The 22316-nt window shown below is 53.3% G+C and overlaps 3 protein-coding genes across 5 annotated transcripts in view; 2 read left to right on the top strand and 1 right to left on the bottom strand.

Moving 5' to 3' along the window:
• Window positions 1-5071: 5071 nt before the first annotated feature.
• Window positions 5072-11774, top strand: PHF13 (PHD finger protein 13). Its single transcript, NM_001206041.1, has 4 exons — window positions 5072-5110; window positions 7726-7827; window positions 9478-10012; window positions 10535-11774. The coding sequence occupies exons 1-4, from the start codon at window positions 5072-5074 to the stop codon at window positions 10759-10761; spliced, it is 903 nt and encodes a 300-aa protein (NP_001192970.1). The 3' UTR covers window positions 10762-11774.
• A 2275-nt stretch (window positions 11775-14049) lies between these two features.
• Window positions 14050-19673, top strand: THAP3 (THAP domain containing 3). Its single transcript, NM_001075347.1, has 5 exons — window positions 14050-14127; window positions 16522-16714; window positions 18216-18278; window positions 18635-18739; window positions 18962-19673. The coding sequence occupies exons 1-5, from the start codon at window positions 14054-14056 to the stop codon at window positions 19244-19246; spliced, it is 720 nt and encodes a 239-aa protein (NP_001068815.1). The 5' UTR covers window positions 14050-14053; the 3' UTR covers window positions 19247-19673.
• A 375-nt stretch (window positions 19674-20048) lies between these two features.
• DNAJC11 (DnaJ heat shock protein family (Hsp40) member C11) overlaps window positions 20049-22316 on the bottom strand; it is a 70325-nt gene continuing 68057 nt past the window's right edge. Inside the window, exons 14-15 of one of the 3 annotated variants that reach the window (XM_024976145.2) lie at window positions 21746-21875; window positions 20049-21346 (exon numbers count right to left, since the gene is read on the bottom strand). In XM_024976145.2, the coding sequence (XP_024831913.1) occupies window positions 21321-21346; window positions 21746-21875 (156 nt within the window). In that variant the 3' untranslated portion in view covers window positions 20049-21320. 3 annotated transcript variants of the gene reach the window in all.

Genomic DNA, 22316 nt, shown 5'->3' with positions numbered 1-22316 from the left:
TCACCCGACTCCTAGCGACCCCATGGACTGCAGCCTACCAGGCTCCTCCATCCATGGGATTTTCCAGGCAAGAGTACTGGAGTGGGGTGCCATTGCCTTCTCCAACACCCTAGGTGTGGTGCAAACACCACTTTCTGGTGAGGAGGGTGTTAACTGTAACCAACAAGCAATAGTTTGTGGGAAAATATATTTAAAGACTAAACTTCAGTCATGAATGTTTTAAAACTGTACCTCTTCTAAAATCATGAAACTGGTCTAAGTAAATTTATGATCATGTAATTCAAAGTGATTTAACAAATAATGGTACATATTTCATTAAATACCAAATTAAATAAAAACAAATTTCATTTAAAAAATGAAAACTACTTGATATTTGAATTCTGATTTTAGGCAGTCAGGACAACAGGTAACTGAGATAATTTTAAAAGCTGCTGTGACCTCCTTTTTATTTTCTTTGAGAACATACAGGAAGGCTCATAGCCTCATTGAGTTACACAAGCCTGTTTGCCATGACAAGGCTGTGATCCATGAAGGGGACAGGAACAGTATAAATACTGTAGCATTTATAAAGTCAGAAAGAGATTGTACCTTTTCCCAATTAGACATTCTGAATTTTTTCTGATTCTGGGCTGCCTAAGGTGTGGTTTGTAATGTACTTATTACATATAATTTTTTTCCTTTAAGGAATATTACAGTATTCTGTTAATTATTAAGTGTAGTATTATATGAAAATGACATGCTACAAATAAAAACATTTACATTGTTTGGGACATAGTGTTACCTATTAATCTTTATATTTTACCTGTATAAACCAAAACATGAGAAGTCCATTTGATTCATCTATGCACATCTAATTTTCATCATTATATGAAAAGTTGACAAGACCAGTTTAGAAATTATTAACAATTTAAAATTATTCACACTGAGACTTCCTTGGTGGTTAGGGGCTGAACCTCTGTGCTCCTAATGCTGGAGGCCTGGGTTCCATCCCTGGTTGGGAAACTAGGGTCCACATGCTGCAACAGAAGATCCTGCATGCGACAACTAAGATCTGGTAGAACAGCTATGACGAACCTAGACAGCGTATTAAAAAGCAGAGATGTTACTTTGCCAACAAAGGTCCATCTAGTCAAAGTTATGGTTTTTCCTGTAGTCATGTATGGATGTGAGAGTTGAATCATAAAGAAGGCTGAATGCTGAAGACTTGATGCTTTTGAGCTGTGGTGTTGGAGAAGACTCCTGAGAGTCCCTTGAACTGCAAGATCAAACCAGTTAATCCTAAAGGAAATCAATCCTGAATATTCATTAGAAGGACTGATGCAGAAGCTCTCCAGTACTTTGGACACCTGATGGAAGAACCGACTCATTAGAAAAGGCCCTGATGCTGGGAAAGATTGACAGCAGGAGAAGGGGACAACAGATGATGAGATGGGTGGATGGCATCACTGACTCAATGGATAAGAGTTTGAGCAAGCTCCAGGAGATGGTGAAGGACAAGGAAGCCTGGTGTGCTACAGTCTATAGGGTCGAAAAGTGGGACACAACTGAGTGACTGAGTAACTGAACAACAACAAAAGCCAAATAAATAAAAATAAGTATTAAAAAATTATTCACACATTCATACAGTAGGCAAGGTACTAAAAGTTCAAAATACAATTTTGAGGAATTTTCACTTATTTTCCTCTCCTGGAATTGGAAGTGAGAAAGGCAGAAAACTATGGGTAGGAAAACCCATTAAGAACCCATAAGAATATCCTATTAAACTGTGAAAAGATGAAACACCAAAAAATAATTCCTGGAAAAATATATCTTTTGTGTATAACCACATTCAGGCTGAGTTAAAACAGAAGCAGAAAAGCATTCCTGAGTTTCCCCCAAGTGAATGCAGTGTAGAGTGAGATTTAGGAAGGTGAAGCTATATTTGGTAACTCAATTAAAATAACTACATTCTCAAGTTACTTACTGGGAAACCATGGTATTCTTAGTATTTTAAAACTTGTCACAACCTGTGCTAATGTTGGCTTTTTTCTTCCTCTTCCCTGAGTAACTATAATCATCTGAGAATTAGTATTCAGTAGCAGTTTTTTTTTTTTTTTTTTTAAGCAGAAAACAAAGATATGGCTACTGTGGCTAATGCTCTTGCATGAATCATGGAATTCTAGATTTGCTCCCTGGAACCCAAGAATAGTAGAGAATACCTGAGAAATAAACTGAGTATGTTGAAGAAACCTAAGCCTGTCATACAGAGGAAACCACCTTTATTATCCCTGCAGCTACATGTATTATGCTATTGAATTGGGTCAGTTATTGGTGTTATAGTCCTTTTTTGAGGCAAGGGATGGTAGGTATTAACATCTATATCTTCTTCAAAAGCTAAGTTTCTAACAGGAATCAAAGGAAGGAGGGATAAAGAATGTCTTCCTCCATTAAGTTTTCTATTTCACTGGAGTGACAGGTAGGGAGAGAATCAGAGTACACCAGGTGTACTGGTCACCTTTATGGTGGTATTGTTGCTTAGCTGCTAAATCGTGTCCAGCTCTTTTTCCACCTCATGGACTATATAGCCTGCTAGGCACCTCTGTCCATGGGATTTCCCAGGCAAGAATAGTGGAGTGGATTGCCATTTCCTCTTCAGGGGATCTTCCCGGACCAGGGACGGATACATCTTCTGAGTTGGCAGGTGGATTCATTAGTGCTGAGCCACCAGGGAAAGCCCATCTTTGTATACTAAGAACTTAGTCACAAAATAACTATTGGATACCTACTCTAAGCAAGTTATCACTGTCACATGATATTTTCTGGGATTTTCTTAGTGTGACTGAGTGGTCCAGTATAGATCCCTGAATTCTAGGTACTTCAAGTACGTTATTATTGTAAGTTCTTTATATCAGTTTCTTAATGGGGGGGGGGGGGTTAATGTTTATTATGTGAAAAGTTATACTATTAGGGAATAATGATCTTTTAAAAAAAATTCCTCTATTCATTTGGACTTTGCCTCTCATAATTATTCTTTTCTTGGTATTTACACCTTTAAACTAGCAGTAGGATAATGTTCTTCTTGGCCCTTTCATATTTAGGCAAAACAAGTTGCTCTGGTGAATATGACCCTTGGCGAAACTGGCAAATCTCAGGACATTTGCTTTGGCAACAGAGATCAGATAACATTCCAAATCTGGCTAAGTCACCTAAACGTGAGGACTCTGTGAGAAGGTGTTAATGTTTTCACAGGCTAAATCTGATGTCTGTTTTTATCTTACTAGCTTTGTAAAGCACCTCAATTTACTATCACTTCTGGGGAGCTCTCCAATCTTTGAAGATCTTGCTGAAATATTTTTAAAAGTAGCAACAATGATAAAAGTAAACTACTATTTATTGAGGCAAGTAAAACATTTTATAGCTAAGGTATTAAAGGCTTAGAGAAGTAGTTCTAAGATAAATCAGCCTCTTAACCACTAAGTGTTTCCATCAGAATTATCTTAACCATCCAAACAGCAATAGACAACCAATGCAGCGTTTACTACCACGGAAATAGTCTAATTTTTTAGGGGTTCTTCCAATCATCTTTCTGATGTAGTATGTAGATAAGTTAGTTTTCTGATCTGAATTTAAATTTTATGTCATTCCTGTTTAACAGTTTGTCTTCGAAGCCACCTAATACGTTATTGAATTATTTACATTTCATATATAGACTTTTCTTTTTCAAATGGTTATTAAAAATATTAAAGTACTTGAGGCCTCTTCATGGTAAGTTTATCAGAGCAGTTAATTTTCAACTAAGTGTTCAGAGTCAATCAACCTTCAACATATAAAGTTGTAAAATACTCGGCGGTCCAGTATTTAAGTACAGCCAACTCAGTTAAATATCAGTAAACAAAGTCAATGTCAATGCCAAGTATCTCTATATCTCTATCGGGTTTTCGCTTCACCCACTGTTGTAATCCTGCGAAGAATACATTCAGGAACTAAGTCAATGCAAGTAAAAAAAAACAGGACTGATGTCAAGGTTAGGCGAATGGGAGGAAAAAAAAAATAGCGCATTTAAAACACTTTCTAAAACACCGGCAACACTGGTGTAGTTTTTTAAAATGCGCTGGTAACCCGACACTTCGAAGTGTTTGCTACGGGGGAGACTCGGGCGGTCCCACCCCTCTCGGCCTCGGTCCGCTGTCTCGGAGCCCCGGAGCCGGCCAGAAAAAGGCACAGCCGTGAAAACAAGTTCGCTTCGGCCGGTCCGAGGCGCGGGGAGTCAGCCGTGGGGCGGCTGCGACGTCAAAGCCCGCCGTCCCCGCCCGGCTGTGGAGACCCCAGCCCCACAAGGGGTACAGACCCCAAGTCCCAAAGGCATAAGAGGAGGCGCAGCCACCGCCCACCACGACCAAGGCCGTCAGCCCCGCCCCCACCCGCGGGGGCGACCCCTGACACCCCGCCCCCGCGGAGACCGAGGCGCTCTGGGTTGCGCCGCCCCTCCCCCATCGCCGAGCCGACGCGAGTCCCCGCACCTCCCCCGCTCCGGCGGTCTCAGGTCCCCGAGCCACTGCCTCCATAGACCAAGCAGCCGCCGCGGAGCTCTCTGGGGGTTGGAGTCCTCGAGGGGGCCTTTGTGCGCCTCAGCGGCGGAGCCGAGGACTATGACTCCCACAATGCCTCGCGCCCGCCCCCTCGCCGTCCGCTTTCCGTCGCTCCCAGACTACATTTCCCGGCAGCCCTCGCGGCTCTCCCGCCCTCCCTCCCGAGACACGAGCCGAACTGGGCGTCAGGTCGGGGAGCCGGTCGGGTTCCCGCTCGCCGCCGCCGCCGCCGCCGCCCCCCGCAGCGACTCTCCCGCCTCTCCAGTCGCGCTGGTCGCAGGACCTGCATCGACAACTCTGCTCGGCTGTGGAGCCGCCGGCCCGAGAGTATAGTGTCCAGGACGCGACACACCGACCCCCCCATCGTCTCCAGTCGGGGCGACCCCTCCCGGGTCCGCCTTCGCCCTGCGCGGCCGCCAGAGCCCCCGGCTCCGAGCGGCCCCGCGGCCCGGCGTCCGCATCCCGGCCCCTGCAGTCCGCGGTCGCCGCCCCCCACCCTGAACATGGACTCCGACTCCTGCGCCGCCGCTTTCCACCCGGAGGTGAGTGAGAGCTGCGCCCCGACAGCCCCTGACCACCCTCAGGCCGATCCGGTGCTCCCGAAGGCGGACCCCCGCCGGCCGAGCGCCGTTCTCCCCTCCCCCAGCTATCTCTCGTCGCCCCCCAGGCGCCCAACCCCGCCCCCCACTCGGGCCCGCGCCCGGTCTTCCCCGCCCCCCGTATCCTCCGCGTCCCTTCCGCGGGCGTCCGCGTCCTCCCGGCGCCCCTTCCCCGTGGTCGCCGCGCCCACCCTCCCCGGCTTTGCGTAGCCGGGGGACCTGTCTGCGCCTCCGGCCCCTCCTCGCCGGCCTGGCTTCCCCCTTCCCCGCCCCCGGGGACTCAGTCCGAGCCGCCTCCGCCCTGCGCTCCCGCTTTCCGGAGGAATCACCCACCCCCTCCCAGAGGGGCTCGCGGCCCCCCTCGGAAGGGGACTCCGCTCCGCGCGCCCCCCGCCTCCTCCTCTAATCCCCCCGAGCCCGGTGGCCCGCGCCCCGCCCCCTGACTCCAGCTCGGCCCCCGCCCCCTCTGGCTAGGGTGGGGGAGGCTCGTCCTTCAGGGTCCCCACCCCTGCGGGGGCCTGAGCTGTGCTCCCACCCCCAGCGCGTTTGCCTCCCCCTCCAGGGCCGCCTCCCCTTCCAGGGCCCCCTCCCCCGAGCTCGGCTCGCCCCGCCTCGGCTCCCCCTCCTTCCGGGGATCGGCTCTCGGTTCTCCCGGCCGCCCCCCAACCCCCGGGGCCCCCGCCGCGGTCCCCTCCCTCTCCCGAAGCTCGCCGAGTCTGGGGTGCGGGTCCGGCCGCCGGCGGGTGGGGGAGGGGAGGCGGCGCCGGGCGGGCTAGTCCGCCGCTCTGCCGCCTCGGGGGCTCGCGGGGCCTGTGAGTCCCGGACCCCGAATCCTGCCCGGCTACTCGCGCCCCCTCCCCCGCGGGATGGGCCCCGCACCTTCCGGGGCCGCTTGTCGGCGAGGAGCGGCTTCCGCGGGAGGGCGGGGAGGGGGCCGCACCGCCATCTGCTTTTCTTACGGGCGGCGTTGGCGGGGCCGGGGCGGCCGGCGCGGTAGGAGCGGCGCGGGTCCCCCGCCCCGGGCCCGAGGGCACCGCCGCCATCCACTGAGTCCCGGCCACTGACCCACTTAAGCACATTCCCCGCCGAAATAAAAGTTCTCCCCGCGAGTTTGAGGGCCGCAGCCCTCCCACCCAGCCGGAGGGAGGGCGGTCAGTTCTCCCTGCGGGTGGGGGCAGGGTCTCCCCGGCGCTGGAAGCGCTGGGTACCGCGCGGACTCTGCCTCGCCGCTGTTCTGCGCGCCTCTCCGGGTCTGGGCGGCCGAGGGCTGAGGGCAGAGGCGGTTTGCTAGCACCAAGTTGAGAAAATAAAAAGAAGTGGAGCCCTTGGAAGGAGACCTGCGGGTAGCAGGCCGCCCGCGCTGTTTTCTGGGCGCGCTGGACTGAGGGGGCGGGGGTGGTTGGACTAGGGCAGAAGCCGGAGCCCACCCCGTCGTCTCCTCCCCCTACTTTCATCCGAGTGGGGAGTGGGCCCCTCGGCTCTGGAAATGTTAGCTGAACTCCTAAGGATGGGACTGAGGTGGGTGATAAAGTGCTTAAAAAAAACCTAAGTAAAATACGCTAGTCAAATGAACCGAAGGAAAGCACAGTTGTTTTGCTTAGTAGCAAATAATCTTTTTCTTCCCAGCTCCTCTTTCTCAGCAGAGAATCAATTCTTGTTGAGGGCGATTCTTAATTGAATGGGGATGGGACACACAAGCCAAAATTCCTAGTATTTCATCTTCAGTATGCAAATGGTTTGTTGTTCAGTCCTTAAGTCATGTCCAAGTCCTTAAGCCTGCGGGACTGTAGCCCTCCAGGCTCCTCTTGAGCAGGGGATTTTCCAGGCAAGGATACTGGAATGGGTTGCCTTCTCCTCCTCCAGGGCATCTTCCCCACCCAGGGATTGAACCTGCATTGCAGGCGGCCTTTAGTGACTGTAATTATATACAGAGTTAGGTTTCCTAAATGGTAGTAGCAGGATTGTTTCTGGTTTGTTCTCTAGGTTGGGGGGTGTTGGACGAGCCAGAGGGACCAGCAGGAAGTGTCTCCTCTGGAGGAGAGAGCTGGGTAGGAGGAGGGGGTCCTCCTGCAACCCTGCCTGGGGAGGGGTCAGGCGAGATTCAGGTCCAGGATTCCAGGTCTGAGCTCTGCAGGTTGAAAAGTAGTTCACTTCTAAAGTCACTTAAAATACTTCAGCTGCAGCAGTTTATCTTCAAAGTGGAAAATTTGTGGCAAAAAAGTTAATTATTAGGGCTCTCAATAGGCCTGTAGAAACTTAATAGATAATGTCAGAAAATGCCACATGAGCGCTAATAAATAGACTTTTGTACAGTCTTTTATCTCCTAACCAGTTTCCCAGTATTCTTGGCATAGCATCGCATACCTCCTCTTTCAACCTTCTGAAAACTGTTAATTCTTGACCCAAACTTACCTTATCTTGTTTCTAGAGCGTTTGTAAATCTAGCAGTGTGTTTTTGAGTGGCAGACTATGAAAGCTCCAGCCTGTTTAGTATTGTTTCGTTGATGTCACCTGTAAGTGTCTACTTCCAAACATGCTCCTTTTCTCGCTGTTAACAGGAGTACTCCCCCAGTTACAAGCGGCGCAGGACCGTGGAGGATTTCAACAAATTCTGCACCTTTGTCTTGGCCTATGCAGGCTACATCCCTTATCCAAAGGAGGTAATTCAGCACTTCAGAGACCTTGCTGGCAGCAAAACCAGAGTTTTTGACAAGGTGGTGGGTCTGGAAGGGGTTGAATGGGAGGACTTGAGCCGTAATAGTCAGGCAGAAATCTTTCTTACAGACTTAGACGAGCCTGGGAAGTGGTTCCTAAGACGGATGGAAAATGTAGACTTGCCTAGAAATGGTTCGATAAACTTTCAAAGTTTGCTTACAGATAATCTAACTGATATCTTCCTAATGTTCAATGTTTATTGAGAGGTTACTGTCACTTAGTCATGTCCGACTCTTTGCGATCCTATGGACTATACAGTCCATGGAATTCTTCAGGCCAGAATACTGGAGTGGGTAGCCGACCTCTTCTCCATTGGATCTTCCCAACCCAGGAATCAAACTGGGGTCTCCTGCATTGCAGGCAGATTCTTGACCTTCTGAACCACAAGGGAATCCCCGAGAGCTTACTGTGGCTAGGCACTATTTTTGGCCATTATAATGATATGAAGTAGGAGCTTTTACTTATATCCTTTTCATTAGTAGTTTATTTATTTTGGCTGTGCAACATGCCTTGTAGGATCTTAGTTCCACGACCAGGAATCCAACCCAGGGCCAGCAGTGAAAGTGCTGAATTCTAATCATTGGACTTCCTGGGATTCCCTATTTGTTTTTTGTATTTATTTTTTCTCTTCCATTTTGAAGATGAGGACACTGGAGATGACACAGAGAGGGAACTCCTTACTCTGCGTACAGGCTCATTGGTGGTGGAGCCTGGGGTTCAAGCAGATCAAAGGGTCAGGCCCAGTCCACCCTGCCCTACCTGGTGGGTGGCCTCCTGGTTGGTGTCATTACAGAATCTTCAGGGACTCGTGGCCAGAATCCCATGTAAATTAAGGCGTTTTTTCCTTGCTGAGAAATGGGCAGGTGGACCAGCGCTGCCAGGGTGCTCAAACTTCAGGGGCCTGGTTCATACTGTGCAAGACTCAAGAGAAAGGAATCCAGTATTTTTAGGAGGCCAGATCCCAGCACTGGGTTATTGTTTCCACTGCCAGCTAGGTGGATAACGCCTACATGAATGCTGCTACTGTTTGCACATCAACAAACAGTAGCAGTTTGCTTGATTGACCTGAAGGAATCAGAGAGGAACTCACTGCTTTGGGGCAGTAATTACATACTTGGATTTTGCAGTATTTTGAGATGCCTCCAAGTTTTTAAAGAAAAGTGTCAGAACATTCTCACCATTAATTTACATGCACTTAATTAAAATGTACATCCTTTGGGAGGACAGTTGTGGGGGAGATTGTAAAATCAGGAAAGATTAGAGCTTGAGGGTGGTGTGTCTTTGGCACTCCTGTCCCAGAAGTGGATTGAGTATCAACTAAGTTCTTGGTGAGGGTTCACCCAGGGCTGGAGGTCCCCCTTGTGGGTTCATGTTGTAGTTGGCAGGACACACTAAATCCTAGTGATGGTGTTCCTAAAGAAGAGCACTGGTGAGAGCTGAGGAGCTCTGGGTTCTTTGTTTCCCACATCTGCAGACCTGACCTGGTAGGGAGTGGGGAGGGCGGGGTCCTGGGGAAGCTCTGCTCAGGGCCAGCTCTTGGTGTTGGAGGCTAGTTGAAATAACCAGAAGCCGCCGTGTTTTCTCTGTCCTTTCAGGAAGTCCCTCTGAGGAGCAGTCCCAGCCCCGCCAACAGCACCGCTGGTACCATCGACAGTGACGGTTGGGATGCCAGTTTTGCCGACATCTCGTCCACCGTGCCCTTGCCAGTCTCTGACCGCTGCTTTGGCCACCTGCAGCCCACCCTCCTGCAGCGAGCCAAGCCTAGTAACTTCCTGCTAGACAGAAAGAAGACCGACAAGCTGAAGAAGAAGAAGAAGAGGAAGCGAAGGGACAGTGATGTACCTGGGAAGGAGGGCTACGTGGGGGGCTTGCTGCAGCTGGAAGCCGCCGACCCATATGCAGAGACCCCCACGAGCCCCACTCTGCAGGATATCCCCCAGGCCGCTGGAGACCCCTGTTCGGGCTGGGACTCTGATACTCCTTCCAGTGGGTCTTGCACCACGGTGTCACCGGATCAGGTCAAAGAAATAAAAACTGAAGGCAAACGGACTATCGTCCGGCAGGGCAAGCAGGTGGTGTTCCGGGACGAAGACAGCACGGGCAACGACGAAGACATCATGGTGGATTCCGGTGAGTGGCCCAGAGGTGGGATGCTAAGAGCGGGGTTTCAGGGCCCTAACCTTCCCCTTCCACTGCAGGGGTTGTGGGTTCGATCCCTGGTCGAGGAGCTGAGATCCCATGTGCCTGCCATGAGGTGCGGGGTCTCAGGGCGGTGGTTCCTTCCTTGGAAGGGGACAGGGGAGCATAACCCACCACCTTCAGGGGAAAGGGTGTGAGAAGGCGGATGCCGAGATGTTTAGGAAGGGATGATCACAGCTGAAGACAGCGAACATTCCAGAGCAGGCCTCAAAATGTGAAAATAACATAGCTCATGAGTAACCACCTTGTGGGGATTCCTCGTACCACACATTTCAGTGCTTTTTGTGCACGCGTGCATTTTCAGAGCGGGAAGTATCACCCTGAAACTTGAAATTGGTTTCACTGCAGCTCAGCTGCCCTGTCCCTTTGGAGAGTGGCTTTCCTGATGGGAGGGGTTCTGATTGGGGGTGTTGTGAGAGATTTTTCCACTCTTACATGGTTCTCTGCTTTCAGATGACGACTCCTGGGACCTGGTCACATGCTTCTGCATGAAGCCGTTTGCTGGCCGCCCCATGATAGAGTGCAACGAGTGCCACACTTGGATTCACCTGTCCTGTGCAAAGATCCGGAAGTCCAATGTTCCGGAAGTGTTTGTCTGCCAAAAGTGCCGGGACTCCAAGTTTGACATCCGCCGTTCCAACCGGTCCCGAATGGGCTCCCGGAAGCTGTTTCTGGACTGACTGCTGGAGGGCGAGGAGTCGAAAGGGACTGTGGGCCTGCTGGCCCTGGTCTTAGTTGAGCACAGGACTCTTAGCTCCAGCGCGGGCAGACCCCTGCCGTTCAGGTGCCTACATGAAAGGACCAGCTGTCCAAGGTATAAACTGTACATAGCCAGTGACTGAATAAAATCCTTGTTGGCCAGAGCTGCTGCTGGAGCCATGGTCTCTGCAGTGGAGGTGGACTGCACACCCAAGCGCAGCGGGTTTGGTCCAGCCGAACATGAGGGTGTGTGGTCGTTGTGCATTTTTGCTCTCATTGTTGACAAACCCCCGCCAATCGGAACAAGTGCTGTCTGTTACTCCTGCTTCCGCTGTGTTGGCGCGAGGAGATGACGTTTCCCCGGCCTGTTTATGAACCGCCATACGTGTGAACTTCTCCAGTCCGTCTTTTACCATAAGTGTCTGTATAGCAACCATCAAAGCCGCTCCTCCCTTAGTGGTCCCCCTCTCCCCTGCCTTAGGGGATGCCTGTTCTCCTGGGGCTGGAGTCCCTGGCCTCACCCAGGGGTGGTGAGCTGGCAAGTGAGCCCCAGGTTTCCTTCAGTTCGTCAAAGGGGACACTATGCAGCTGCTTCTCTGTGGAAAGGGGGTTGGTTCGGGGGTGGGGTCATGGTGGCCCATGTTCATAACTCAGTTTCCTGTTTTGCACGATGTAAAAAAACCTGTCTCTTTGCACGAAATAGCCAAAAGTATTGGCAGACTTCTGCCTGGGTTCCCTTCCTCTCCAGTTGGCTTTGGAGGTCCTGGGGGTGCCCAGCAAGCTGTTTTCAAGTGAGGGGGCGCCTGGATCCTCTCCTTGTCTCTCCCCCCTCACTTTGTTCTAGCAGCGACATTAAAGGTTAGGCAGTCTCTGGGGGAGGATTTTCTCCACATAGTGGGCGGGGGGAGGGAAAATGGGAGGAAGGCCTCCCTCATGGGTATAGTATGCCCCTCATACAGGCTGGCCTGCTGGTTCCACGGGGCAAGGTTAGGACTTTTGAAGCATTTTTTTGGTTTGAGTTGGTGGGTGAGTGAGATGGTAACGCTGGCCTCCAGGAAGGTACCACTGAACTTTGCAAAGTTCCTTAGATCTAAAAGGGCCCTGGACCGAGGCGACCCCTGTGCAGGCCAGCTCGGGAGAGGCCAGGGAGTTTGAAGCCCGGCGGGCCTCCACCGGAGGGCCATGTGGCGGGACACTGATGGCTCTCAGTGAGGGAGAGGGAGGACGTCAGTGTTCCTCGAAACTGATGTTACTCTAGCAGTTTAAATACTCATTCTCAAAAATTTTTTTTTTGTACATTGATGAGTGTGTCTTCATAAACATTATTTCTCACGAAGCATGAAGAGGGAAGAGTGCCCAAGTCAGGCATATTTATTGACATCAAGGTGGAGCCTCAGTCTTCCCACGGGGAGACTTCTCTACGTGGTCCCCATGTGTAGGGCCATCAGGCGGACTTGTGTCCACATTCTCTCACTGAAGCATCGGGGGGTTGAAGTGTAATTGGCTGATCGGAGCCTATATTTTGTCCTAGTATCTTTCATGCTTGACCAGCCAACTGCCTTTTTTGTTTTATTTTTAATTCTGTTGTTTCTGTTAACACAAAAAGAGAGAGAAATAGTTTTTGAAATCCATTTTATTGTGAAGAGCCCCAAGGGAGATGTTCTACTCTAGAGAAAAATAGTAAGGAGCTGGCTTAGAAACAACCTTCTCCCCAGACAACCGTCTGGCTCTGACTAGGGCAAAAGTCCAGGAAAAGTTGGAGAGAAATTTGCCAAAGATCTGCACTGTGACATTGCCTGTCCTTTGTCTTCACCGTGACAGTAGCCAAAGTTTCCAAGTGTTTCTCTCTTAAAAAAAAAAAAAAAAACCTCCACAGTTTTACAAGTGTGTTTAAGAATAGGTGTGATTTTAGGGTGGAGCTGCCAGTCTTGGCAATTACCATATTGCTCTTAGAAGACTCAGTTCCTGGTGACGCCTCTGGAAGGCATTTGATACTCATCTCGATTTCTGTTTCCGTCATTTGCTTTTGTTCTTTTAACAGAGTTATCCCTGTGGGTGGTGTCTTAAGAAGTCAGGACACCACGGTTTTTCTGTTAGATTGAGCTGGGCAGCTGCAATCAGCTTTATGCAAATTAGGTATGGCCCATCTCTGGGTTCCTGGTTGGTGGCTGATGGAGAAGGGAGGGAAAGTTGTCATCCCCAAAGCAAGTCCCTCCTGTCGGCTTTGGCCAGGCCAGACACTTAACATCGTTTACATTGTTCTGTGTAATTATAAAGTTTATGTGTATAAAGCGAAGCTGTTTCTGTGAAACTGTATATTTTGTAAATAAATATATTGCTACTTTGAGGTTCATGTCTAGGTGTTTGTGTTCTGTGCTGAAGGACTGACCCTCATCACCAACTCCCAAAATCATGGTTACATGAAGACTTGGGAAGTTTAGAGTGAGTTTGGTTTAGCAGGATGAAACATTCTCACATCCCTTAATACACTTTTCTAGTAAATTCTCCAGAAACAAACCACAGCATGAAGAGACGTGAATAGCTTTCACAATTTCTTCACATTGTACATTAGCTTAAATCCCAGTGAGTGGTTAACCTGCATTGTAAAAGCTGCAGCCATCTCTAAGCTTATGCAGGTGGGATTAGAATCTGCCCCGTACTCATTCTGCCCTTCCACTTGGGGGTCCCAAGGGGCTGAGCCTGTTCTGTCAGTCGGCTGTGTCTGCCTAGCCAATCTGGGACCAGCTAATGGTCAACTAGTACTTTCTAATGTGACGTTGGAGCAGCCGAAATCTATGAATCAACACCTACTGAAATCTTGAAAATACTGGCCTCGGTGGCCGGTGAGCCTGCCTTTAACCAGTTGTCCAGAGCTGGGTTGTGTGTGTGTGAATTTTGGAGGCTCAGAGCAAGGAGGTGAGGGTGACGCTTCAGCATAACTAGGGTAAAACCTGCATCGGGGATGTCCGGTCTGAGCCGGGCGTTGAAGCACCCCTTGACAGGGTCGCGGGCACTGTGCACGAGATGCTGGCTAAGGAACATAACCCGACCCGCCTTTACTCACCAGCCTCCCTGCAAGCCCCGCCCCTCACGGAGGCCCCGCCCCTCTCTCGAGGGCCTGCCGCCGGCAGGCCCCGCCCCAATCGCTCGCCCCGCCTCCACCGGTCAGCCCCGTCCCGTCCCGTGACCCCGCCCCTCCCGGAGTCGCTGCCGCGCCCCGCAGGCCCCGCCGCCGCCATCTTTGTTTGGGGCAGCCGGGCCTGGCGTCTGGAGATGCCGAAGTCGTGCGCGGCCCGGCAGTGCTGCAACCGCTACAGCAATCGCAGGAAGCAGCTCACCTTCCACCGGTGAGGGGCGGGGGCACCGGGGTGCGCGGGGGCCCGCTTCGCCCAGGCCGATGACCGCGGCCCCCGCGGAAGCGCCAGGCCTGGCGCGACAGGCTTGGGGACACTCGGGCCGCTGCCCGACCGCCGGGAGGCCAGAGGACGTGCGGCCGAGCCCTTTGCGGAGGGGCGGCGGCCCCCCGGGGAGTGGCGAGGTCCTGGTCCAAGAAGCCTGGCACCACCTCGGCCGCCTGGGCGTGCAGGGAGACGGTCGGAGAGGCTGAGTAACGCCCGCGGGCGCACAGCCTCTCTTGGGTCGGGGGAGGCGGTGGCGGGCCTGGTGCGCGCTCAGCGCTGCGCCCTTGCGGTGACTTGGCATGCGTCCCCTCCGCGGCCCAGGGACTGTGCAGCCTGGGACGTAGTTAAGTGTGCAGTATTTGCTGCAAGATGCGTTGCTAACCTCCCTTAGGTGTGTGGTGCGCTGCGCGCTCTGCTCACCTCTCCGGTGGTGGAGGAATGAGAACGTTCAGGCGGGTGGGGCGCGGGGCCGGGACGCGCGACCTTTGCTGGAGCCGCAGGAGGATGGTAGGACTTCTGGAGTCTGTCCCTGCGCGCCCCGCGCCCCTCAGGTGTGGGACCCGGCCGAGTGCACGGCCGCTTTAGCATCGATGGGTAGAGTGTTGCACACTTTATTGCTGGTTCCAGCCACAGCGCCTTCCTCCATCCTGCTCAGAGTGTGACTCCAAAGGGCTGCGCTCTGTTCATCTACACTTCGTCTCCTCTAAGCGTTTTCTTTTTTAACGTGAGTATGTCTATTGATATGTAACACGCCTACGGAAAAGTGCACAGTTTATAAGCACACAATTTAACCAAGTGAACACCCGGTGTGACTGCCAAGAGTTTAGAACATAGAAGCCCCCAGGAGACCCGGAAACGCACCCCCTTCCAGCCCCTCACTCAGTCCCCAAGGGTAAGGCCTCTGTCAGAGGGGACTGCCTTGGCCTGTTTGGAGCCTCACTGAATGGAGCCACACGCTGTCCTTTTTCCTGTCCTTTGCTCATCACTGTGCTCGTGAGTCCTTCATGTGGCCTGAAGCAGCCGCAGCAGTTCATCCTTTTCATTGCTGTGTAGTGATCCAGGAGTATATTTACTCCAACCAACTTGTTCTACAATTGAAGGGCATCTGGGCCCCTCTGTGTTTTGGCCATCACGGGTACGAGACTTGGGGCGTCTTTGCTGGGTCTTGTCTTCCAGCGCCTGTACCCCACCACTCCCAAAATTTGCTCGGTCAAGTCCCATTGGCCCTTCTCTGCAGCCTATGACACAACCGACTGCTGACCCCTTGAGGCCATCTACCACCTGGCTTCTGGGACACCTCTTGTTCTCTTCCTTTGTCACAGTGTCCCTTCTCAGTCTTCTTGGGTAGATTCTGCTTATTTCCAACTCCAGACAGATATTGGAGCACTTAAGGGTGCTGGCCGTGCCGCTGTCCCATCGCTGTCCATGCTGGCTCCCCAGGGCAGCCATCTCACCCAGGCTTATGGCTCTGCCACCTTTTACATGGGGATACCCGCATGGTGACAACTCCAGACAACTCTTGTCCCCCTGCCACTCAGCTTCAGCACGTGGACATCTAAAAGGCACCTGAAATTTAACATCTCATGTATATTAATAAAACCAAACTGCTGATCCCCCCAAGCTGCCCCTCCCCCATAATCTCAGCACTTGAAAGTCCTTCCTCTGCTTCTTAGCCCACAGGCAAACTTCTCTGCCTGGCTTTCATGATGCACCCCAGATCTGCCACTCACCACCTTCTCCAGCTCCACCTCTGCCTGAGCCTCCAGGAAGCCCCTTCTGACAGTGGCCTGCATCCTCTTCTTGCTCTGTGTCAGCCAGACCTGCCTCGTTGGCTCCTCACACCCTCGGCCTTTGGACTTGCTCTTCCTTCTGTTCCCGTGTTGCTGTTCTGTGTCCCACTTTCTGCAGCCTCTGCTCCAGTGTCACCTCCTAGGTGGCCTTCCCCAACCACTTCCTATTCTATTCTTGCATGGTCCGTGACTGTCTAGTGTACTGGCTGTCTCCTTGCTCTAGAATGTAGGTTCCAAGAGGGTGGGCTCACTTCCCCTCCTGCTTCCCCACACAGGAGCAGGAATGGAGGCCTGCCTGGCAGATGTGGCTCTGGGAGCACCTCACTGAGGCTCTGGCCATGTTCATGGTCTCAGATATCCTACTAAGGATGCTGTCAGCAGCCACGATGGAAGCTTCCCGACATGGAAGGATGTGGTTTAACAGGACAAGGCTATTGAGTTTTCCAGGCTGTCCAGTAAAGTGCAGGGCAGGGATGCAGAAGGTCCCTGGGACCCTGAAGGTGTGTGTTTAGCCCCGCAAGTCCCTCGTGCCTCCTTGCTGTGCCCCCAGGTTCCCGTTCAGCCGCCCGGAGCTGCTGAAGGAATGGGTGCTGAACATCGGCCGGGGCGACTTCGAGCCCAAGCAGCACACGGTCATCTGCTCCGAGCACTTCCGGCCCGAGTGCTTCAGTGCCTTTGGGAACCGCAAGAACCTGAAGCACAACGCAGTGCCCACAGTGTTCGCCTTCCAGGGCCCCCCACAGGTGCACGGCCGTGGGGGTCCCCCACCTGGCAGTGGGGTGGGCAACGGTGTCATTTGTGGGGACAGCAGAGGCTGAAAACTGACAGGCCCCTAGGTCCAAAGCCCAGGGTCCCCACCTGGCCCTGAGCTTTAGGAAATCTGCAGTTCAAAGCTGCCTTAAAAACAAGTCACTTCATGATGGGTGCTACGGAAGCAGCTGATGGGGAGGGGCCCACGAGCTTGCTTCTTTCTGCACTTCACTTTGTGGGGCCTCACTTGGGCTCGAGGGAGGTGAGGACTTTCCTGTCCAGGGCACAGGAGGACGATGGTGGTGGAGTGCTGGAGGGGGACAGGGACAGCGGAGCGAGGCTGGGTGGGGGCAGGATCTGAGCATGCTCAGGAGCAGCAGCAGCTCAGGCCCTGTGGAGGGCGCAGGGCCAGGTGGTGACAGCCTTGGACAGGCGGTGGTTTTCTTCAAAGGGGCGGAGGGCTTGACATACAGGGATCTGAGTTTCCCAACCAGGGATTGAACCCTTGTCCCCTGCAGTGGAAGTGCAGAGCCCTAACCCCTGGACCACCAGGGAAGTCCTGGACAGGAGGTGGGTTTTTGGGGGGAGGCTGGTGGGGAGGGACATGACTTCCGAAGGCCCCTCTGGAGGCTGGTTCAGAGGCCTCTGTGGCATCGCAGGTAAGGATGGTCACAGTGGCCTGAGCCAAAAGTGGGTGTCATGATGAGAAGATGGAACAGGCCAACTCTGGAGACCTGTTGGGTTGAAAAGGAGGTGGTCTAGGGGCCAGGGGGGTCCCTGAGGGCTGGGTTTTGCTCCATGGCTTTTATTCCCATGTCCAGGAACATTGCTTGGCACAAAGTAGACGCTTAATGGGGGAGCTCTTCTTTCTTTTAAACGTAGAAGGCCTTTTGTTTTATATATATATATATATACTTACTTTATCATGGTAAGAACACTTACCCTGAGATCTGCTGTTTTAACACACATAAAGTGCACAGCACAGTATTGTGGACTGCAGGGATGTGGTACCGGGGACTCTGGAAATTACAGTTTGCTGATCTGAAACTCCCATCGTGGATCAGGAACCTGTTCAGTCAGGGTGATGACTTCCATGGCATTTGTAGGAAACTGCTCCACGGCCAGTGATGACAGGTTAACCCTAAGGAGACGTTTGTGGTCCTGCCTCTAGTGCTTTTGGTGCCTGGGGGCAGAGTGGGGGTGCGGGGAGTTGAAATTGTGGTCCCCATGGTTTCTGCTCAGTTCTTTGGAGGCCTGGGGACTGCAGGCTTTGAGTTGGGTGTTTTCCCTTGAAGAATGCCAGGTCTCTGGCTTCAGTGGGTCTCTGACCCAAGGTTTGGGGACTGTGGAGGAGGGGCACTGGTGGATGGTGAGAGGAGAGCTGGGCTGGGCTGAGCATGGGGACAGAGACAGGTGAGGCCTGATGGACCCTCTGGTGCAGATCTCCTGTGCCCACCCCGGGGCCTGTCCACAGCAGCTCTGCATCTCTTGCAGCTGGTGAGGGAGAACACGGACCCTACCGGCCGGAGTGGAGATGCCACCTCTGGGGAGAGAAAGGTGAGTTTGCCCTGCTGGTCACAAGTGTTCCAACTGAGCTCCTGCGCCTTCCCGCCAGGCCAGCCCACTGGAGCTCATCATGCTTTCCTTACAAGTTGGGGTTTGGATTCCGTTTTCCTAGAGAAGGAGAAGCTGAAGCTGTCCATGCCTCCTCCTCCCTGTTCAGTATCAAGCAGTGGCAGCCAGTCGCAAGTCTGGCTCCTGCTCATCTCTAAAGGTTTGGCCCCAGGCTGTGGAGGCGGCTAGCTGTCCTGCTGGTGCCCTGGCAGCCCCCATGTGGTGTGAAGGGACTCCTGGCAGGATAAGTAGCAGCTGGGGAGGACCCACGAACGGCTGGCTCCGCCCTGTCTTTACAGGTCCTCCCTGAGACGGGCTCCGGGGAGTGTGGCCTGGGGAGGAAGATGGATACGACAGTTGAAGTGCTGCAGCTGCCCCCCGAGGTTGGAGGCCTAGGAGCACAGGTGAGGCCGGGCTTGGCGTGAAGGCAGCACAGGACTGGTCTCAGTCTGAGGGGATTTGCTTCAAACAGAATGAAGAAAACTGGTGCTCGAACCAGAGCACCAGCCTGGACCTCAGACTTTACCCGCAACAGCTGCGGCCCAGCAGTTCTGGGTGTCAGGGGAGCCCCCTTGGCCTCAGGTCCCTGGCTGCTGCTCTGGTCCCTCACTGACCTCTGTCCTCAGGTCCCGCCACACACACCAGAAACTTCTGGGGTCCCTGGTCAGCCAGCTAGCCCCCCAGAGCTGAAGAGGCGCCTCCCCACACAGCCGTCCGATCACAGCTATGCCCTTTTGGACTTAGACACCCTGAAAAAAAAACTCTTCCTGACTCTGAAGGAGAACGAAAAGCTCCGCAGGCGCCTGAAGGCCCAGAGGCTGGTGATGCGGAGGATGTGCAGCCGGCTGCGTGCCCGCCTCGCAGGGCGGCCGGGACTCCAGGCCAGGCCTCGGCTGGGGCAGCAGAGCTGAGCTGCCTACTGGGCCGTTTGAGCCTCTGAGAGGAGGGGCCATGGTCTCCAGACTCTCTGGCTGTGGACCTTTTGGTCCCACTTTGACCCTTAGGCCAGCGCCGCCTCAAGTGGGAGTGTGGTGGCCCTGGCGGGGAGGAGGCTGGGGCCCTGAACAGGACACCTTGGCTCTCCCTTCAGAAGGTGACAGCCCAGCTGCCTCTCTAGCACAAGCTGGGTGAGCGTCCTTGGAACCACCCTGGGCCAGTGTGGCCGACCATGTCCCTGAGGGGTAGGTAGGCCCCGGCTGGGGTGGGGGATGTGGGGCGCTAGCTGACCCTAAGGCAGCGAGGCGTCCCCTCCATCACCTGGACGGCTGGCTCTGTCCCAGGAGTACCTCTGCGCGGCCGGTGTGAGTGAGCAACGTAATAAAGTGTCTTCCTACCCCGTGTGCTGCCTCCTTTATTTAAAAGTGAGTGAGCACTGGTTTGAGTTCTCCTGAGCATGGTCACAGCTGAGGAGACTGACTTCCTGTTTCCTGCTGAAGGACCAGCAGGGCGTGACCATATTTGACTTCCCAAAAAAGTTGCCTTTAATTAAAAACAAAACGAAACAAAACAAAAACCACCTAGCCTGTGATTTGAACTCTGGACTCTTAAAATTCTCAGGCAGATGTCTGGCAGAGAAAATACCCCAGCCTCAAGTCAGGTCTCACAGTTTGAACCCTGAGAACAGAGGGTGGGGCAAGGCCTGTGAGGAGGAGGCAAGTCCCTCTACCTGGTGGCTCCTAAAATGAACACACAGACGCATACAGACACTGCCCCCGGCTTTCAGGAAAGGTTTATTGTGGTAAGAGCGTGTCCTCTGTTCAGTCCCTGTTCAACAACAGGAGGGACGGCCTGCCAGGAGGGGCACAGGCTATGGCCAAGGTCGGACTCCACTAACTCGACACTTATTGCACGATTTACATTCAGAGCAGCTGCTCTTGCAGGGAACTTTTAAGTGGAGATAAATATTACAGAATTGGACAACCTGAACTACCTTTAAACACTGGAGGAAGGGGGTTGTGAGTGACTTCTCCGGTACCGACATCAGGGGCAAGGCCTGATTGAACAGGAGCCGCACAGAGGCTGCCTGAACCCCAACCAGCCAGGCGTCTGCTCCTCCAGTGACTGTTCACCAGCCAGGCTGGTTAGGAGGGGCCTGGTTGTGAAATACTCTGCATCCTCAAAAGAGGCGTGTGAAGGAAGGGGTTCCTGGGAGCAGACACCCAAATGGGTACGGGCAGCCCAGAGGAGACTGACTGAGCCGGTGTGGGAGCAGCAGTGCCACCTGCTGGCAGCGAGCAGGGAGGGGCCCCTGGAACCCCTTGAGCCTCTTGGCTCCCACTCTGACCTCTCCGGGCCGCATGGACTGAGCTGTGTGGGGGAGGGCAGAGGCAACGCTGCTTCACATGAGGACACAGGTGGCTCCTGGGACCGGAGTGACATCCTCTGTCCCAAGCCAGGTGCCAGTGGAATGACTTGAGAAGTTCTGGGAGGGGACGGAGGAGACTTAATTCCCAAAGCCACTCGTTCTCAGGTAAAAAGCAGATTTATAAACCCACACCATCCTGTCCAGATTCACGCAGTCACATTTCAGCAGGAAGGTGACTCAACAGGCGTTCCCTTGATCCAGAGACTCTGCTCCTGGGAACGGCTTCCCTCCTTCCGTTTTGTTTTCTGTGTTCAGTGTGGATTTTAGGAAAGGTAGCTCACGGTCACGGGCATGAGGGCGAGGTGTTCATAAATACCTCACGGCAGACAGAGCTACTGGGTGGCTCAGCCGGCGAGGGACCCTGAGGCCCCGGGGGCCGGGCCTTCCCTGCGGGGACATGATCCTTGGGAACAGACTCGGGCCCAGCTGCGGTTCCGGTCCTGGTGGGGTTGCCTCGGGGCATCTGTGTGTCCCTTCACATAATTGAGCCAGTACCACTTTCTATGCAAATACAAAATAAACATCTGATTCTGGGTTTTTTTCCCTGCTTCTTTCCAAAATTTGTTGACTCCTGGGGAAATTCTTTTGCAGCCCCTTTTGAATCTGGCTTCTCAAGTAGTTTATCCATCAGTATCAATTCTGTGAGCTGTAAAAGAAAAGACAAAATCAGCGCATCTAAAGGCAACTGTTTCCACGCACTCTTTCCACGTAGCGGGGATCAACCAGGCCCTGGCCAGAGGCTGCCTGGCCTGAAGCTGGGCAGAGGATGAGCTGCCAAAAATCACTGTGTTCTTGAACACAGAGGAGCCACTGGGTCTGCCTCATACCTAGTCACCCCGGCTGCAGTTTCCAAGAGCTCACTACCACCTGGGAAAGGGCTGACCCCTCCCTCAGGGCATCATTTCCCAGGTCTGTGTAGGTCACGATGCCCAAGCCTATGGCTCCCCGGCCAAGGATAGAAGGAAGGCTTTTGTTGCCCCCGCCACTGAGGTCCCTGGGCCTGTCTCTGGGCAAGGACGGGTGACAGCCAGGGGCAGCTACTCACACTGCTTTGGTATCCTGAGTGCCTCGCTGTCGAGCGCCATGACCTGATGAAGGACCCCGCGGAACTGGTAAAGCACTTTCAGGTTCTTCTCTTCACCCACACACGGGTCGTAGAAGCCGGGCAGCCCAGCCTGCAACAGACAGATTCTCACTGGAGACAGGCGTTTGAAGCCCAGTGGCGCTGTAGTCAGTACCTGCCCGGAGGGGCAGTGTGGACACTGCCCACGAAGGATGCAATCCTGGGAGCCTGAGTACAGGAAAGAGGATTTTAACAAGCTGCCTACTTAGTCCTAGACTTGCCCCACTGCCACACTAAAACACCCTCCATCTTCAAGGAAGCCCTGCAGAGGACGCAAGACCAGGAACCCACTCAGGGACCAGGGCACTCTGCCTGAGCTCCTCTGTGCTTTAACTCACCTCTGGCACACACCCCACTCCCCCTGAGCCTCTGGTGTACTACAGGCGGACCCCCCTTCTGGAACCAGGCAAGGCACAGAGTGTGAGCGCCCAAAGGCAGGAGGTATATTTTGTTTGCTGCTGTAACTGGCACACAGTAGGGGCTCAAAAAACAG

The sequence above is a fragment of the Bos taurus genome, chromosome 16, assembly GCF_002263795.3.
Source record: "Bos taurus isolate L1 Dominette 01449 registration number 42190680 breed Hereford chromosome 16, ARS-UCD2.0, whole genome shotgun sequence".
NCBI classification, from domain to species: domain Eukaryota; kingdom Metazoa; phylum Chordata; class Mammalia; order Artiodactyla; family Bovidae; genus Bos; species Bos taurus.
Note: the sequence above shows the minus strand (reverse complement) of the source record. Positions and strands in the feature narration are given on the sequence as shown.

Coding starts and splice junctions, on each gene's coding strand:
- PHF13 (NM_001206041.1), top strand. CDS start 5,072: ATGGACTCCGACTCCTGCGCCGCCGCTTTCCACCCGGAG. Junction 5,111..7,725: donor CCGCCGCTTTCCACCCGGAG/GTGAGTGAGAGC, acceptor CGCTGTTAACAG/GAGTACTCCCCCAGTTACAA. Junction 7,828..9,477: donor ACATCCCTTATCCAAAGGAG/GTAATTCAGCAC, acceptor CTGTCCTTTCAG/GAAGTCCCTCTGAGGAGCAG.
- THAP3 (NM_001075347.1), top strand. CDS start 14,054: ATGCCGAAGTCGTGCGCGGCCCGGCAGTGCTGCAACCGCTACAGCAAT. Junction 14,128..16,521: donor AAGCAGCTCACCTTCCACCG/GTGAGGGGCGGG, acceptor CTGTGCCCCCAG/GTTCCCGTTCAGCCGCCCGG. Junction 18,279..18,634: donor CCACCTCTGGGGAGAGAAAG/GTGAGTTTGCCC, acceptor CTGTCTTTACAG/GTCCTCCCTGAGACGGGCTC.